Here is an 18,876-nt window from a genome sequence, read left to right as displayed (position 1 = left end):
GACTTATATTTACATCTGTTTGTAAAAATCTCTCATTCTGGTCACACAAAGAGAACCATCAGTAAAGAAAGTGTGTTACTTTCTTCGTGTTTCCGAAGGTAGAGACAGGTACGTTGAATACAATATCTAGATAAAAGATATCGCTATGTGACGACTGTCTACGTTCAATGATTATTCTCATTCTATTTGAGTGATAATTTGAGGATTATTTTATTGTTTTTGGTCTATGGACTGTTTCTCTAGATTTGTTTCTTTGAATATGTGCGATACTTGTTCTTATTCGACGTTTTAGTTTGATTAAAATATTGATATATTTATTTCATAATAAATAAGACAAAACTATTTTTATGGTGAACACTGTATGGTCGGAACCAGTAATTAGTGAATTACAGTAATTACAGGGTACTGTAATTAGTGAAAAACTTCTAATATATTAAATAAAGAATGCAGTGTTAAAAGTATATTAGGCCTAATACTCATATCTTATAATAGGTATAATTTATTATAATACACTTTGCTAGCTTTATTGTTCTTGTTTGTTATTAAGCACAAAATTACACAAAGGGCTATCTGTGCTCTGCCCATTACGGGTATCGAAAACCGTTTTCTGGCAGTTTACGTCCGCATGCGTACCACTGTGCCACTAGGGGGTCATTAGCTTTGAAAAAGCGTTCATATCCTAACGTTTATTGTATATATATTTTTCTAAAAAGGGTACAGAGGTGTTGTCGTTGTTATCGTTATTGTTTCCAGCAGAAGTTAATGTTTATTTCTTAAGAATCGTAAACGTTCTATGTAATGAAAATAAATCTGAGTATTTCCGAGTTGTCTGTATTAGTTAACGAAATTATAATACAGAATAAATTTCAAGGCTAATCTATCAACGGATTTTACCTCTTGACACTGATTTATACTGGTTTGGAAGAATTCCACCCCTAATCAGTAAAAATCGACAAAAATAACTCAAAATAATAAGACAGGGCTTCATTTAAGTTTTGTATTTTGTTCAACTTGGAGTTTTCTGACACAATTTCAGATTTTCACATTTCAGTTCGGGCCTTTGGGAATTATCTCACTCTGATGAACATTAATTATACTCTTCTTGGGCATAATTAAAGTACCAGTGCTCTTTCTTAGTCTTATACAGATTTTATGAAGGAATGCCCCATTTTTCTTATTATATTAAATCCGACATTTAATGTTTTCAGCACATTACATATCTTTTTCTGCCAAATATGCCTTTTTAAAATCATATGGTATTCATGTGTCAAACAATTAATTAAAAGGCGAATTTAAGGGAAAGGTCTCTTGAAGCTAGTATTTGAAACAATGCATTACGTAAAAACCAAGACAACACACAGTACACAACGTCTATCCATTGACTAAGAAGTTACATCTTCGTAAAGAACAAGAAAACAGAGTCTGATGTAGGCTTCACTGTATTCAATTTTCATTATATAACAGAAAATAACGGAGAAATGCTGGCATTGAAAGCTTGTATATCATAATTTGGTTTTAAGATATAACATTCATATATAGAAGACTGACACAAGTTGAGTTTTAACGTAAAGCATGTGCTGTTCTAATTAAATGACACAAATGTGTTAAAATAAGCAAATAACCTTTACGTTCTCATTTACAAAATTCATAAGTTTCATCTATGACGTTGCGTACACACGTATAAGAAGTATGTGGTCAATATTGAATATTATCTTTCTTTGCGTGTCGTATAAGAAGTTAATTAAGTGTTAAACAAAGTCCGTAAGTTATTTGAAGAGAGCACCTGTAGTCACTTGCAAAATAACTTCAGACTTTAAACTTTTCAGTACTTTGTAAGGTATTTCAGTAAGTTGGCCATGAAGTAATTGTTTTCGCAAATTGCTACAAGCGTTTCTGGTAAATGACTCGGGTGTAAATTCTTAATTTGGAATACGATAGATTATCTCTCACGCTTCCTTAAGTTACAATTATTCCCCTGCAGGACAACAACAAAATCTGGTAGAAACAGCAGATAGTGTAATATGCTCCAAAACAAAGAAATAAAGTTAGTACGTTTAAACATATGTGCGTATAATGGTGAAAAGTCTATAAAGCTTATGGGAAAAAAATATTAGTTTTAGTTACCCGTCAATGAATAGTTCTAGAAGTTTTCAGAACTAAGACAATTATAAATAGTAGGCGTAGCAACTCAATCATTTTTAAAGTGGTGATCCTAAAGACATTTCTATGTTTGAAGAGTCAGTTTACATATTGTGTATCCTTTTATTGGAGTGCTTCTTTAACTATTAATTTAGACAGTTTAAAATGTTGACGTATGTATATGGCCAGGTAGTTCAGATTAACCTACAAATCAGCTCTGGAATGGACTAGCTCGAAAATGGCGACAGTGTAACTTCTACTTCCTGAGTCCTGTTTAAGCCAATGTTTAACAAAGCTGTGACTTTAGTGAAAAATTGAAATTCCATAAATAACATTGTAGTAACATTTTATTTCATTTACGCGTATACTTTTATATTACATAATGAAATCTAATCCAAATGAATTTAGCAATAAACAGTAGTTTATATTATTTGTGGCAGGCGTGAATTAATCGATTGTATCTATAAGTAATATGAAAAGTAATGAAATACGATATACTAATATATAACAAAAATAGCACAACGGTAGCTCACCAAGTGTTATTGCGTTAAGTGCACTCTTTAACGATAGCTTCCGGTAGTTAGAAGCACTTCACTCCAAGATCATTTTTTTCATAAAAATTTATGAAATTTATCACAATGTCAGTAGCTTCTGAAATATACTATTACAAGAGTAGGCGATAATCGAAGTTGTTTAGTTGTCTTTCCTCTAGTCTATCAGCAGAAATTAGGAAGTTTTAGCATATATAATTGTTGTGTAGCTTTGTGCGGATATCCAAAATAAATAAACAAGTATTTGCCATTTTGAAAAGAAGAAATTTACTGTATATTATTCTTAATTATGTTTATTTTTCTTTTTACCTTGCGACAAAAATACAAACTAGCACGGAAGTTTCATCGAAACTGAAAAAATCGTAAGTCGTCTATTGAGCGAAATCTTGAATTTGTATGATCGTTTACTTCCAGCAGTTCTAGTCATCGTTTTTGAGTAAGACTAATAAACGTTTCATGAGATGCGCAGAAATCTGAGTATTTCCAAGTTCTGTTTTTTTTAAATAAATTAACAATGTGCAGAAATCTGAATATTTCCAAATTTTATCTTTTAAAACATATGTGAATAAACTTGGTATGTTGTTGCAGTTCCAGCGTTTAGTTAGAATTTCGGATTTTCACGTTTCTCTAACGCTTATCATGCATAGAAAAGAGTGTAATTTCGGTATTGGGGAATTATCTCACTGCGATAAGTAAGTTGAGTATAATTAAACTACTAATAACATGTTCTAGTCTTATACGTCTTTGTGAAGTGGTGTGTCTCTTTTTTTGCTATACCAAAGCCGACATTTAATTTTTCAGAAGATTACACATTCTTTCAAACCGAAACCGCCTTTTTATAAGATCCTATAGCATTCATGTGTCGAGTAGTTAATTAAAACACGAATTTAAGGGAAGGGTCTCTGGAAACCACTATCTGAAACAATACGTTACTTAAAAACCGACATAATGAACAGTTATAATGTCTATCCATTGACTAAAGAGTTATAGCTTCGTAAGAAATAAGAAAAAGGAGGCTGATGTAGGCTTCACTGTATTCACTTTAATTATGCAGCAGAAAATAGCAGAAGAATACTTGCTTTGAAAGCTTGTATATCATAACATGATTATACTGATAGATGGATGGGAACACATTCGTATACAGCGTGCTGACACAAAGTAAGTTTGAGTCTAAACGTATGGTACGTGCGGTTATCATTAAAACGATAGAAATCTATAAATAACCTTTGCATTATATTCTCGTTATCAGACGTCTTCTTGTGTTATACCAATGATGTTTGTTCAATGTTGAGTAACATCTTGTCTCGTATAGAAGTATAATTAAGCGTTAATCAAAGTCCACAAGTTATGCAAGGGAAACACCTACAGTCACTTTTAATCTTCGGAAGACTTTGTAAGATGGTTTATCAACTTGTCCATGCATAGAAGAATGGGTTTTGTGAGTTGTTGTAAGTGTTCTTTGCAGCTGACTCAAGTGTTAATTTTTTACTACAATTATAATTAATTCGTAACTTCAGCTACAACACATTTTCTCCTGTGTTATATAATGGATGCACATACGTACACAGATTAAAAATCCGTTAAACTTCTAAGCAGTAAAGGTTATAAAGATGCTTGTTACGTGTCATTGGGTAATTTGGCGACGCCAGTGATGTTGAGTTCGGATGACAATATAATTAGTTCTCTTTAAAGTGGTGATTCTAAAGACATTTCTGTGTTTAGATAGTCAGTTGACATATTGTGTATCCTTTTATTGGAGTATCTTTCTAACTATTAAATAAATCAACTAAAAATCTTCATGTATTTATATGAACAGACAGTTCAGATTAACCTGTCAATGAATCTTATGGGGGACTAGCTCTAAAATGGCGACCATGTAACTTCCATTCCCTGAGACCTGTTTTAAGCCAATGTCTAACAAAGTTATGATCTTAGTAACAAATGAAATTACGTAAACAATGTTTGATTTTGACTTACGCGTTTAATTTTAGGTGATATGATGAAATTCGATTAAAATCAAATACAGAGAAAACAATATTCATTCAAACCTTGACACGTGTGGAGCAGCCGTAGTTACCTACAAGTAATGTACTTCAATATGACAAAAATAAAACAACTGCCACTGCTCTAAGTGTGCCGTACAATGTTAACTTCCTGTCATTAGAACTCAACTCTAACAACATTCTTATTTAGACGAACCTCACTAAGTTGTGAGCTGCCTTCACCCGCCATCCGCGTAACACACTTGAACGGAGGCATTATTTTGCGTTTCTATGACAAAACTTTGTCGTGTTCGTTTATAATTGCACGATAAAAATGTCTTTATTTAGAAGACCGGTTGCTATTTGGTGGTTAGCATACCAGTGCCATACAAACGCGCTCCGCAGTTTGAGGTCGTGAACGAGTTATAAGAGCGACGGTCAAATTTCATGCTGTTGTTTTAAATTAAGCACAAAGCTACACAATGGGCTATCTGTGCTCTGCCCACCACGGGTATTGAAACCCGGTTTTTAGCATTGTAAGTCTGCAGACATACCGCTGAGCCACTGGGGGCGCGCCGGTCAAATCCTATAGAGTTGGTAATGGACGCTGATGAGTTCCTGCCTTACCTCTTGCTTACCAGCTCCAAATTAAGGACTACTAGCATAGATAATCTTTGTTTAACTTTAACCTCGAGTAAAAAAATATCTTTTTAAACATCACAAACCTTTGTTCCAAGCAGAAACCAATTAGGATCTCTAGGAACAAAATCCTGGATCTGTGCGATTATTTACTTTTTTTATTTTCTGATAGTTTTATTCATCTTTTTGTAAGCTTATAGCTGGTCGTTTGTTCAAACAGTTTCTTCTTGAATTTTCTAGTTTCTGTGAGGCTGAATGAAGTACTTTCTTTGAAAACATAAAAGAAAACTGTTTACAAATGACGTTTATTAAACAATGTACGTTAAAAAATACTTTTTATTCGAATTCACATTATATGTGGTTACAAATTGTACTTTTTATATTTATAATTCTGTTAATTCCAGAAGGCTAACAAAAATTATCAAAGACAATTGCAGTGAGGTTCGAAGTTTTTGTCAAAGAAACCAAAAGGCGGCAAAATGTTTGTTGTATTCTATTTACAAGTCTCTTCCTACCCCAGTGACTCAGCTTCAATTACAAGGGCTTGTAACGCTAAAAATTGGGTTTAAATATTCGTTGTGGATACAGGACAGACAGCTCATTGTGTAGCTTAGTAATTAAGAACAAATAAAAAATATATTTACTAACAAATGCATACTTCTGCTTCAAGAAATTAAATATTCAGATTTTGTTATAGCTTCGTTAATTTTGACAGCTATAATGAAGATTTCTGTACTAACAAACATGAACCATAATACCAAGAAATGGGAGAAAGTATGATTATTAGGTAAATGCATGAACTATATATTGTTTTATATATTAACAAATTTCCTGGAAAATCCCCTTTTGAAGCTATGGTAATTTTTCAAGAACGAGACACCTCTAGGTGGGAACTGTGAATTTGGATTTGATGACTGAACAAAATAATTTGTTACTGTAAAGAATCCACTAAGTAGTTACATAATGAATAAGAGAAATGATGAATTCAGTTATTTTCAGGTGCATAAATTGCTGTGAATAGTTTACTAAAATCAATAAACTGTGTTTGATTTTATATTTCTGTCCAGAATGTATGTTATTATTAAAAAGTAGAATATTCACATGCAGATCGTTTTTATATTTTATAAAACACCAATAATTTATCTAATACTAAATATTTCACTCATTGTTTTGCTACTCATGTGTTTATATTCTAAACGTTTGCTTAATTTTGAGCTGTCTTCTATTCGTATTATATTTGAATGTGTTACAAATTGACAAGTCACACAACACATTTTGAAAGCTTGCAGCAAATGGTCCTGAAATATGCTTCTCATATTTACTAGTTGAAACTTCGCAACATCAACGCACTTTAAAATACTAAGACTAACGTAATACTTAGCTTAAAAGTAAAACAAATTTATCAAAATTAAGAACTTATTAAGAACGTTTAAACTTGTACAGTAATATATATAAATACATAACAATAAGACCAATAATAGTTTAACTCAATAGGGACACTGGGTGGAAACAGACGTCTTAATCACACGTTTCGAAATCTACAAATTCCATCATCAGCTATATAAATAAACATTTCGAAGGCGAGACACAGATTACGTACATGTAATCGAAATAGTATTTAATATATTACAAACAATATAACATAACAACATGTGCTCATAGAATTTATGGCACCAATGAAGTTGTGGTATGTTTAAGTAAGAGAGAAACAGTAATATTAAAATACAACTCGTCAAAGGCGCTTGAGTTACTGTTTAAATTTACTTCTTCATTTATATATATGCTACAGATATACAACAACCAATGAAAATAAAGTAATTGGTGTTTCCATTGAACACGTGGACAGGAATAGTGGACACGTTTAAATTATCTGACGAGTTCTGCTTGATTCACCCTTTTACTCACAGATGTAAGGTTTTGTAAATATAAGTTGCATTAAACATACTTGAAGTGTGTTCGTAGACAACTGATGAGAGCAACAGACTGGATAGAAGGTTTAAGGCATACTGTGAATTCTTGATTGGTTTCAGTTTTCATGTGTATAATTTGCGTGATTTATATATTTTAGTACATTACGTACATTGGACTTGATGTAGATTCGTGACGTTTCTGTTTGTACTTTAATTACAAATACTCTTTACAGGGTCGTGAACAGGATTATATTTAACAACATTTCAGTTATAACTTTTCTACTCGTCACCACTGTCAACGTAGCCTTCCAGTCAAAACGAGTGATCGTCGTAGAGGAAATCTATAACAGGGCAATAGAAGTGGTATCATATAAGCAGTTATCAATGTTATAGTGGTGCAATATCACACGTATTACCTAATAATAGACTTGTGTATCGTTATATCTTGATTTAGACACATCTCTTCTTCAGAACCTTCATATTATTCACTTGTATCCTTATTTGATTTAGATATATCTCTTATTCAGTACCTTCATATTCTTCACTCGTAACCTGATTTGATTTAGACACATCTCTTCTTCAGTATATTCATATTATATACTTGTATTCTTGGTGTAGAGCGGCTGGAGTACCGAACAGTTTATGCCTGTGAAGGAAGAGATTTAAAGATAACTTGTAAAGAAGGACACCTAATTCAGTTGATCCGAGCCAACTATGGGCGATTCAGTATCAGTATCTGTAACGAACAAGGCGCCTTAGACTGGAGTGTTAAATGTACATCTCTCAGATCGTATCACGTCATGCACGAGAGGTGAGTTCTTTAGTTCTATTACTTTGAACTCCAAGGCTAACATTTGTATAAGAAACATCTCAACTGAATTTAAAATCGTCGTCATTAATATCCTTGGTATACTTGTTAAAATTTAAATATTAATACCAATATATAGGTTTTTTTACTTGTTTTTACTTCATAATATAGTAATTTAAATTAATTTAGGTATGTGAACAAAGTTATGACACTTCGGCGAATTCGTTATTCGATATTACACAGCAAAGGGTACATTGTCTATCAAATAATGCATTAGACCATTACGTCACAGATTCTCGTTTCAATTTCACCTTTAGTGAAAAAATAAAAGACATTTTGAACACATATATATATTATATCATTAAATCCTTTTATGTTCTCGAAACATGAACATATTTCAGTAATAAATATTTACTAAAATTGAATCACTTTTGTGGAACGCTAAGAATCTTGAAAGTTTTGTCGGAAGACGTTTTGTGAGCAAGAAGGTAAAAACTAAATAAATATTGAATAAAACAATAGGTTTACCAGTAGAAACCAGACAGCCTGCAGTATATTTGAGTTAACACAGACTGCAGAATAATTTCAGGAATAACTGTAGTGTAACAACTGCTTAAAATGTTTGTACAATTCAACACTTTACAAAGTTCTTGATTTTATATTAGTTTTTATTATTCTGTAAAATGCACACCGATCAGAAGAGACTGTCAGGTGTTAAGTGTGAGGCCTAAAATTATTAACTGGGTGCGTAAGAAACGCAAGTGTTTATTGTGCATTGTACATGTAGTCTCGTTGTTTAAAGACGCATATAATTTTAGAGAGCTGATTAAACAGTAGCTGTTATTACTTTATTTGTTTCTTTCTTTCTTTCACCAAAGCGATGATTTAAGTGAAGAAGAAATCTCGTAGAAATCTAATGTATTTTTTGCATCAGTTTTGCGTGCAAGAGCGAAACAGAAAGTAGTCCTCATATGGTTTTAAAATGTATGTAATTTTTAGGTTCATATGTACAGTCCTTTACTCGCCACTATTAACCTAAAGTCTTGTAGATGTTTAGATAACGTGTGACATACTGTGAAAATTAATTCTCTATTATTATTCAGTTCTTATTTTTCTCTTTATCGTAGTAACATAAAATACCCTTAACTATAACCATTTAAAGAAAAATCTGTTTCTCTACCTTAACTAATTTATTTGTTAAAATTTTGATAACTTACTTGTCATATTTGTTAGGAAAGGGGCAGTTATAAAAGTAATTTGTTATATGATTTTTGGAACAACGAACTGAATTGTTTGGTTCTTATGTTACTAATGAATTTCTCTTTCATGTCTTTTGTGCGACAACATTTCAGATAGAATTATATTCGTTACCGGTTTGCCAAAGTGCAGAATTATTTGCACGTGTCTGTGTTTGTGGGTGGGGCTTCCTCTGTCACATTTCACAGTTAACCACAGTTAACTTTGGACGATGATTTTATTTGTTTGTTTTTCGAATTTCTCGCAAAGCTACACGAGGGATATTTAAGTTAGCCGTCCCTAATTTAGAAGTGTAAGACTAGAGAGAAGGAAGATAGTCATCAATCACCATCCATCGCCAACTCTTTGACTACTCTTTCACCAACGAATAGTGGGATTGACCGTCACATTAAATCGCTTTGAAGGCTGAAAGGGCGAGCATGCTTGGTGTGACCGGCATTCGAACCCGCGACCCTCGAAGGTGAGCGCCTTAACCATCTGGCGATGTCGGGCCTAGGACGAAGATCTATCTAATGGTGTATTTGGTAGTTGTAAAATAACAATAATAATTTTATGGTTATATCTGCTTTCTGATAATAAAACATCTGTCATCGTTTTTTAAGTTCGTGATGATGAAATAAGTGATGTTTAAATTTTACTAATTTTTGCAGTCTATTTTATGTACATACACTCAAAAATAACACACGTATTTGTTCGATATGTTATGTAGAAATCCCTACTATTTTTGTGGGTTCTAACAAAATATGACAGGTTACAAGACAAGTAATTAATGAAACAACAGAAGCTAGGGCGGGTAGTACATATTTAATGTCAGTATCTCTGTTGGAAATGAGCTACAAGTGTTTAAAAGTAGTGTTAACGAAATTTATAATCGCTTTCAAGCCAAATGCGCAGATTCTCAGACACACAGACAACACAGGTAATCAGCCATAAAACAGATAGACAACCGCTAGTTGTCCATCCTGGAGTTGCAATCATAGGATGTCCATTCTGAGCGTGAATCATATGGTCGCAGATGCGGATGAATGCTGTGTCGGTCTGTAGATGGCTCAAAACAGACTTCAGAAAGCCAGCGTACAGGCCAGATGCCATCTGAGGTTGGCGCATGCCCTTTTCATTTAGACACAGAACAACTCGCCTGCGCTGTAGCAAAGAACATAGAACATAGACGTCTAGAAAATCATCTACACGTAAATGTAGAAAAACTGCACTGGAGCCAGATACCAGGCGTATATTCGTTTGCAATAAATTGGAATCAGGTCTCCAGACCCATTTTTTAGATGAACGTGACACATGCGGTGCTGATTAGGGTATGGTTTAGGAATGAATGTGCACTAATGGTTGTATCCATTTCTATATTCAGCAGAACGTTTATACGGACCACATCTCATAACCACCTCAGTTGCAATATGCTGATTCAGTTGGTACTAATGGCTGATAATACACATAATTACTGGGTCGAGATAATGAAAACCTTCTTTGCAGAAGCGGAATTCGCGAATGAAGAGTTTTTAATGTTCATTGGACTTCAATCTCAACAGGCATATGTGGGATGCTTTTATGAGATACATCGTATGCCTTCAAATGAATCCATACATTAACGATGCCCTAGAAACACCTCTATTAAAGGAGTGGTCGAGGATACACACGTAAGGTTTTATAAACGCTCTGATTATAAGCATGCAACATCAGTAACAAGCTGTTTTGTTATTCGTGACCGTACTCCATATTAACATGAAATGTTATTATCTGTAAAAACGTACAGCCATCACTACAAAATGTTCATTTACAAGGATAGCCTGAATGAACAATCATTTGCATTTCAGATTTTATGCCTTTTGTGCATAAAAATGAAATGGGAGTGGGGGGGATGACTTTATATCATAGGAATGAATTTGTCTTGTCGTACCTAAAATATACAAGTCAATTATCTTTTCGTTACTGCAAAATAAATATTTTAGGCTTCGCTGGTTGCAAGTGCACGAACATACATATTAATGTAGCAGAAACATACACTTCAGTTACTCTACTGTACGTAACAAACGACGTAATTATCTGTAGACGTGATAACAAGTTATCTCTTGTGAAAGTTTCAAAAACAATGTCTAAACTTTAATAGCACATCATGTAATTAATAATCTATTGTTTAATCTCAGTTCAGCTGTTGTTGAATACAGGTAATGATTTTGATGATAATATATCACTCTAATAGCATCTTAATCAAAATTTATATTGCAATTATTGATCAAAAGTGTATTGTAGACATTTTTGCATATTTAATAGAATAAGATAATGCCTTTCCAAAAATAAACATGTCGAATTTTGTAAGTCATTTTTGAAAAAAAAAAAGCTCATTCGCTGAAGATAATGATAACTTGCTAATCTCAGTTTTCTTAAAATATTTATAATAAAGGAAGCCATATTCACACATTCCTTTGTTCTAAGATAACACTATAGCTTTCAATAATCAAGCTTTGTTCTAAGATAACACAATGGCTTTCAATAATTAAACTTTGTTGTAACATAACACAATGGCTTTCAATAATCAAGTTTTGTTCTAAGATAACACAATAGCTTTCGATAATCAAGTTTGTTCTAAGATAACACAATGGCTTTCAATAATCAAACTTTGTTGTAATATAACACAATGGCTTTCAATAAACAAGTTTTGTTCTTAGATAACACAATGGCTTTCAATAATGAAGATTTGTTCTAAAAAACACAATGGCTTTCAATAATGAAGCTTTGTTCTAAAAAACACAATGGCTTTCAATAATCAAGCTTTGTTCTAAAATAACACAATGGCTTTCAATAATCAAGTTTTGTTCTAAGATAACACAATGACTTTCAATAATCAAACTTTGTTCTAAGATAACACAATGGCTTTTAATAGTCAAGCTTTGTTCTAAGATAACACAATGGCTTTCAATAATGAAGCTTTGTTCTAAGATAACACAATGGCTTTCAACAAGCAAGTTTTGTTCTAAAATAACACAATGGCTTTCAATAATCAAGCTTTGTTCTAAGATAACACAATGGCTTTCAGTAATAAAGCTTTGTTCTAAGATATGACTATGGCTTTCAATAATCAAGCTTTTTTTTTGAGATAACACAAGGGCTTTCAGTATTAAAGCTCTGTTCTAATATAAAACAATGGCTTTCAGTAATCAAGCTTTGTTCTAAGGTAACGCAATGGCTTTCAGTAAGCAAGCTTTGTTCTAAGATAACACAATAGCTCTCAATAATCAAGCTTTGTTCTAGGATAAGACTATGACTTTCAATAATCAAGCTTCAATCTAAGATAACACAATGGCTTTCAGTAATAAAGCTTTGTTCTAAGATAACACAGTGGATTTCAATAATCAAGCTTTGTTCTAAGATAAGTCTATGGTTTTCAGTAATAAAGCTTTGTTCTAAGATAACACAATGGTTTTTAATAATGAAGCTTTGTTCTGAGATAACTCTATGGCTTTCAATATCGAGGTTTTAAGCATAACTCATTATGAGTTATTAAAATTTAGATGTTTCTCTTTGTCTAAGTTAACTTAAAAACGGATACATTGAAAATAGTTTGACGTAATGATGATTTCGTAAAGTCTAAATATGTAAATATGATGATGTGCTGCTTGGGTTTTTAAACTTGGAGATGGGGTAGAATATTTAGATATAATGTTAGCTTTAAAAAGTCTGGAAACTTATACATAATGATTACTTATTAGAATTTGGAAATTCTATTTGTTGTTAAAATGCAAAAGTCTGAAACTTGGACTTTATGACAATTTAAAAACTTGAGTTAAATGCTGATTTGAAAAATTCTGAAAACGTAGTCTCTAGAATAATTTTTCTGAGTCTACAATTTTAGGCTTAATATTGATTTACAAACGTTTGAAAATGTAAACGTAATTTAAAACTAAAAACTAGAACAGTAAAACTAGAATTTCGTGATGACGTGAAACCCACCTGAAGTAAAATATATTTCAAAACAGCTGGTATGGTTATCAAATATTTAACTAAAATAAAGTACAGAACAACGTTTCGACTTTCTTATGTCATCTTCAGGTTAACGTTGTTCTGTACTTTATTTTAATTAAAGTTTTAATACTGATACAAGCCGTCTTAAGAATACATTAAAACTAGAATATGTGTGAGTTTTAAAATTTAGACTTACTATTCTTCAAAACGTTTACGATATTGATGAACTGTTAGTGTAAAAAGTCTACTTACCGATTCAAAATTTGAACAATATTGCGTATTTCTGTACTTTAAAAACTTGGTCATGATTAAGGCCTACTATAGATTAAAACTTTGAAACAAAGCTGGAATGTTTTATTTTATAAATTTCAGTAAGTTATTTCCGGAAACATTAGGTACTTGTTTTAGTTTAAATGCTGCTGCTAAATGATATTTCTAAAAAGCAACTGTTAATGCTAACATCCTTGACAATTCCATTGAATGGTAAAAATAGGCTCAATCTGGTAGATGTTTTGATGGCAAACATTCTCCTAACCTAGTCTAATTAGTCTGGTTTTTTTATCCGTCGGTGTAGTGTTTAAATATGAACTTATGAGTTTTATTAAACTCAATAAGGGTGCATGATTAACATATACATTTTTCTTATTTTAATGTCTTAGGGAATAGGGTATTTATAAAAACTGTAATCACAATTTTTTAAATATTTTCTATTCACTTTCAAAATCATTTCTTTCCCTCATTATCGAAAATGAACCGCGATGCTAGTTTTTATAAATTTGTCTTAGCTAACACAAATCTCAGCTACTGTTTTAGTAGAAATAACAAGTATAACACTGTCGTTCCAAAACCGGTACCTAAATTTATTTTTTACTGAGATTGTACCTCAGTTTTTTTTTATTGGTAACTCATATGTCAGGAGTAAGATGAAGATGAGGCTTAAAATTTCATAGCACGATATAAATAAAAGGAGGAACTATGATTGAAAATGATAACAATGTAGATATTAGCCTAAAGTTTATTTTAAATTAATAGATTACGAAAATAATGAATTTGAAAATGACAGAAAGTCTTGTTTACCTTGTGATTCATAGCCAAATATATTTTATTAAAAGTGTATGAAAGCTGACAGTTTTAAGCCATTACAAAAGCACGTTTTGGTTCGAACAAACTCAAGTCTGTTGGCTACACTCCCCATGATGAAATATGAGAACAGTTTATTATATCACCTATTGAATAGATCATGAACGTTCCATTATCAACATGTGTAATCTAATGAAACAATTCAGCTCTGTTTGTTTGTTTGTTTTGGAATTTCGCACAAAGCTACTCGAAGGCTATCTGTGCTAGCTGTCCCTAATTTAGCAGTGTAAGACTAGAGGGAAGGCAGCTAGTCATCACCACCCACCGCCAACTCTTGGGCTACTCTTTTACTAACGAGTAGTGGGATTGACCGTCACATTATAACGCCCTCACGGCTGGGAGGGCGAGTATGTTTGGCGCGACGCGGATGCGAACCCGCGACTCTCAGATTACGAGTCGCACGCCTTAACGCGCTTGGCCATGCCGGGCCAGATTCAGTTTTGCAAATTTAAGTTGTGTCTTTACTTTTGTTTCATAAGTACTAACATTATAGTAGCTGTCGATATCTATAGTTGTATGTACAATTTGTATTTCAGAAGAAATGGAAAATCACGTTGTTTATTTCTCTTATTACAGTAAGTATCTGTAACAAATGGGAAACAAAAATATTTACTTACTATTTTAATATTTCAGTTCAGTGTCCAATAAATTGAATTAAAATGCCTTTCATCCGAATGTACGTATTATAAACACTGCCTAGAAGATAAACTTATTAATAAAATAGGATATAGATTTCAGGTACTATCGAGTCATGGAATTAGTATGCAAACACTTAAGAATTTTTAGAAATGTATCTCATAGAATACTTATTAACGTATTAAACAAATATTTGGAAATATACCTGTAACAAAATAAGCACTAAATAAACAATTTTACAAAACATCTGATCACGAACTGTCGTTTGTTTTAAAACTATTTTATTTTACTTATAAGTAACTTAATGTGTTTTAAGTTTCTTTTTTACAAAGTTATTTTTATTACCAGTTTCTCCACGACTCTAACCTTAAAAATACTTATAGTATACTATAAGGTATAGTTATACACATATACGTATATCAAAATTTACTTATAAAAATACCTAAAAACAAAGACAACAAAATTTGTCTGTTATTAACGACATGAAACCGGGCATGGTATAGTGGTTGCATGCCGGATTTGTGAATTTATGGTTCACGTCCCGTTGCGTAAAATCGTGCATCACACATTTATTAACTCTCAATATTCGATTAAAATAACCCAGTATTGACGATGGATGTTGTTACTTAACTGCCTTATCCATAATCTATCGATTAGGAATTAGGCCTTATTAGCGCAGATCATAGGTGTGTAGTCGTGCACGAATATTCCGAACAAAACTATACATCGACATATCCGAAGAGAAGAAATTCACAGTAAAAATATATCTTTTAAAATTGACCAAAGACCTAATTAGGACGAAATAAATCGTAAGTGCAGTTGATCTTTATGTAGATTTGCGGAAATATCTGTAACGAACAAACAAAAATTATGCAGTTTTATTATAATATAAAAATATGGAAGTTAGTTATAGTCGTAAAAAACGGCTAATATCAAACAAATAAAAGAAAAGCCAAACTGGTTTGTTCGTAATTAACCACACAGCTACAAAATGGGCTATCTGTTCTCTGCCCACCACGGGTATTGAAACTCGGTTTCTAGCGTCGTAAATTTGCACACACACTGCTGTGCTACTGGGAGGTTTCAACTGATTTCATGGTTGAAATCTTCTAGTGTTTAACCATATATTAGATAAATAGTTTTATAATTACACAACTGTATAATTTGTACGGTGCGAAAAAGCGGATATTTATCGCTGATTAATAGTTATGAAACTGATATAATTGCAATAATCGTAAATTACAAATGTAAGTAGGTGTTGGTTTAGGAAGCTAAGCCTTAAAACAGTTGCAACATAAAATTCACGTTGTCAGTATCAAAGAAAACTTAAATAGATTCTTCACTTTAAAATCAATCTGATGGCGTACTGTTAAGAGCATCTTTTTCTTGCACACAGCGATTGTGTGTGTGAGATTATAAGCTCTGTTTCCGAAGTATTCTCGCTCTCAGCTGCATTTTGAGCATTTTACCAATACCACTTTTGGCATTGCCTGTCCAGAGACGCTGTGTTTTAGATTAATTTTCTTTCTTGGTTTACGTGCTCTGCAAGGAAAATGACGACTATCAAATTTTACACCGTAAAGACTTCTACGTGGATCTTTATTTGCAACATGCGGGGTGCAATAGTTGTTCAAAACATTTTTCCCACGCATGCACTAAATTAAATCAGAAATAAATATTTTTAAAGATTTATATACACCATTCATACGTCATTCGAGCTAGGAGAAACAAGTTTTAAAATACTTTACTGGTTGGCAGGCACAGCGTAACTATTTTTCAAAAATAATATGAAGTGCAAAATATTTCTTATTTCAGGCTGGCACTCCGACATTATTCGCTGACAAACACTTACAATTGCATTAAAAGTATGTGTCATTACTTTCACGGCCCGGCATGGTCAATTGGTTAAGGTAATCCGAGGGTCGTGGGTTTGAATTCCAGTCACACCACACATGCTCGCTCTTTCAAAAGTGTGGGCGTTATAAAGTGACGGTCAATCCTACTATTCGTTAGTAAAGGAGTAGCCCAAGAGTTGGCGGTGGGTGGTGATGACTAGCTGCCTTCCCTCTACTCTTACACTGCTAAAGTAGGTACGGCTAGCGCAGATAGCCTTAGTGTAGTTCTGCGCGAAATCCAAAACAAACAAACATTACTTTCACTTCCAGGAAAGAAAAGACCCATTTTGACAGAATAACATGTACTTAAATCCTTATTCGAATACCGGTGTTAGAGGTGGCTAAGAGGTTCGATTCGTAATCTGAGGATCGCGGATTCGAATTCCCGTCACATCACACATACTCGCTCTTTCAGCCGTGTGGGCGTTATAAAGTTTGGTTAATTCCACTATTCGTTGGTAAAAGAGAAGCCCAAGAATTCGCGGTGGGTGGTTATGACTAGCTTCCTTCCCTCTAGATTTACACTAATAAATTAGGGGCGGCTAGCGAAAAACAGCCCTCGCGTAGCTTTGCGCGAAATTAAAAAAAACAAAACAAACAAGATATTTCCAGGTTTTCAACTAGTGAGCTGTAAACGCTTTTTGGCTAAGAAAGCAAAGAAAGCAAACAATGCAATGGAAAAAAAATGCGTGGTCATTGGACTAAAGTTATATAAATTCTCCTCCATATTCTCTTTGAAGTTGTGATATGAAGAAACGCTGCAGTGTTCCTGCCTCCAGCTCTGTCTTTGGTGACCCATGTCCGGACACGGTGAAGTATTTAGAAGCCCACTACAAATGCATTGCAGGTAGAGGAAAGTTTTAGACATTTCTAGTTTTAAACATAAAAAGTATATCTATTCTTAATGACTTGTTTTCTAATTAAGTACGGAAGAATGTATATCCATCTTTTGTATGACATCTGAGCATGGTATGTGGTACCTTTGATAACACTGGTATATTTGTTATTCCATGTCTAAAACGTTACTAGTTCGAAATGCACTGGACCATTTGAAAAATAAAGAAAGTTCATATGAACATCTATATATTTATACGTGTAGTTGGTGCAATGGTATCAATTTTATATATTACATCAAAGTATATAGGCGATAAAAAATAATTACTATATAACTTTAATAAAACAAAACCAAGATCCGTGCTATAAGACAAACAACGACAAAAAACTGTCTGTTATCAGTTCCTGTCATTATCAATATACTCATAAAACTGTCCATTACCAGTTCCTGTCATTACCGTTTAAATAATAAAAACTGTCATTACCAGTTCCTATCACTATTATTTAACGTATAACGTTCTGTAGAAAACGGACTGATGTTCTGTCGAAACACGTGGTATGCTTCCCAAAAACGTATCGTTCCAACTTGTTATTATATTAGCATAATGTGCTTTCTTACCCAAGTAACAACTATTTATGTTGTTGACGTGGCTGCTTTTTGCTTGCTAAGTTTACTTCTTCCACTCATTTTGAAACTGTTTATGTGTGTGTGTGTGTGTGCATTTTGTTTTTCCTATAACGTTTTGTGTGCTTAAACGGATCGAGAACGAATGTATTGTATTTTATTCGTAATGACGAATTTCTACATACATATTCTATTTCAGTATTTTTGTACGACATCTGAGGGTGTGTGGTAAGTACGATATGAGGCTAAGTGTCTTTAATACACTGGAGTATTTGTGATGTTAAATCTGACATGTACCTAGTTTGCAATGTACTTGAACATTTGATAAAAAAGTTTCATATTATTTTGTTCTAAATGATTATTAATACTTGTTATTTCAAGACAAATCAAATTTATTACTTGCCTAAAGAAGTTAAATTTTTCGTTCGAAGATTTTTATTTGTATGTTTTATGGCGTTTTATAGGAACATTCATCTGGGTAAGACTCA

At 32.8% G+C, this 18,876-nt stretch overlaps 1 protein-coding gene across 2 annotated transcripts in view; it reads left to right on the top strand.

The window, feature by feature from the left end:
- The window catches only part of LOC143241298 (latrophilin Cirl-like), a 121,484-nt gene that overhangs the window by 64,812 nt on the left and 37,796 nt on the right, over nucleotides 1-18,876 (top strand). For both annotated transcript variants that reach the window (XM_076484765.1, XM_076484766.1), the window contains exons 3-4: nucleotides 7,840-8,032; nucleotides 17,670-17,776. In XM_076484765.1, the coding sequence (XP_076340880.1) occupies nucleotides 7,840-8,032; nucleotides 17,670-17,776 (300 nt within the window). The remainder of the gene's footprint in view (nucleotides 1-7,839; nucleotides 8,033-17,669; nucleotides 17,777-18,876) is intronic.

The sequence above is a fragment of the Tachypleus tridentatus genome, chromosome 2 (assembly GCF_004210375.1).
Source record: "Tachypleus tridentatus isolate NWPU-2018 chromosome 2, ASM421037v1, whole genome shotgun sequence".
In the NCBI taxonomy this organism is placed as follows: Eukaryota; Metazoa; Arthropoda; class Merostomata; order Xiphosura; family Limulidae; genus Tachypleus; species Tachypleus tridentatus.
This window is presented reverse-complemented; position numbering and strand designations above follow the sequence as displayed.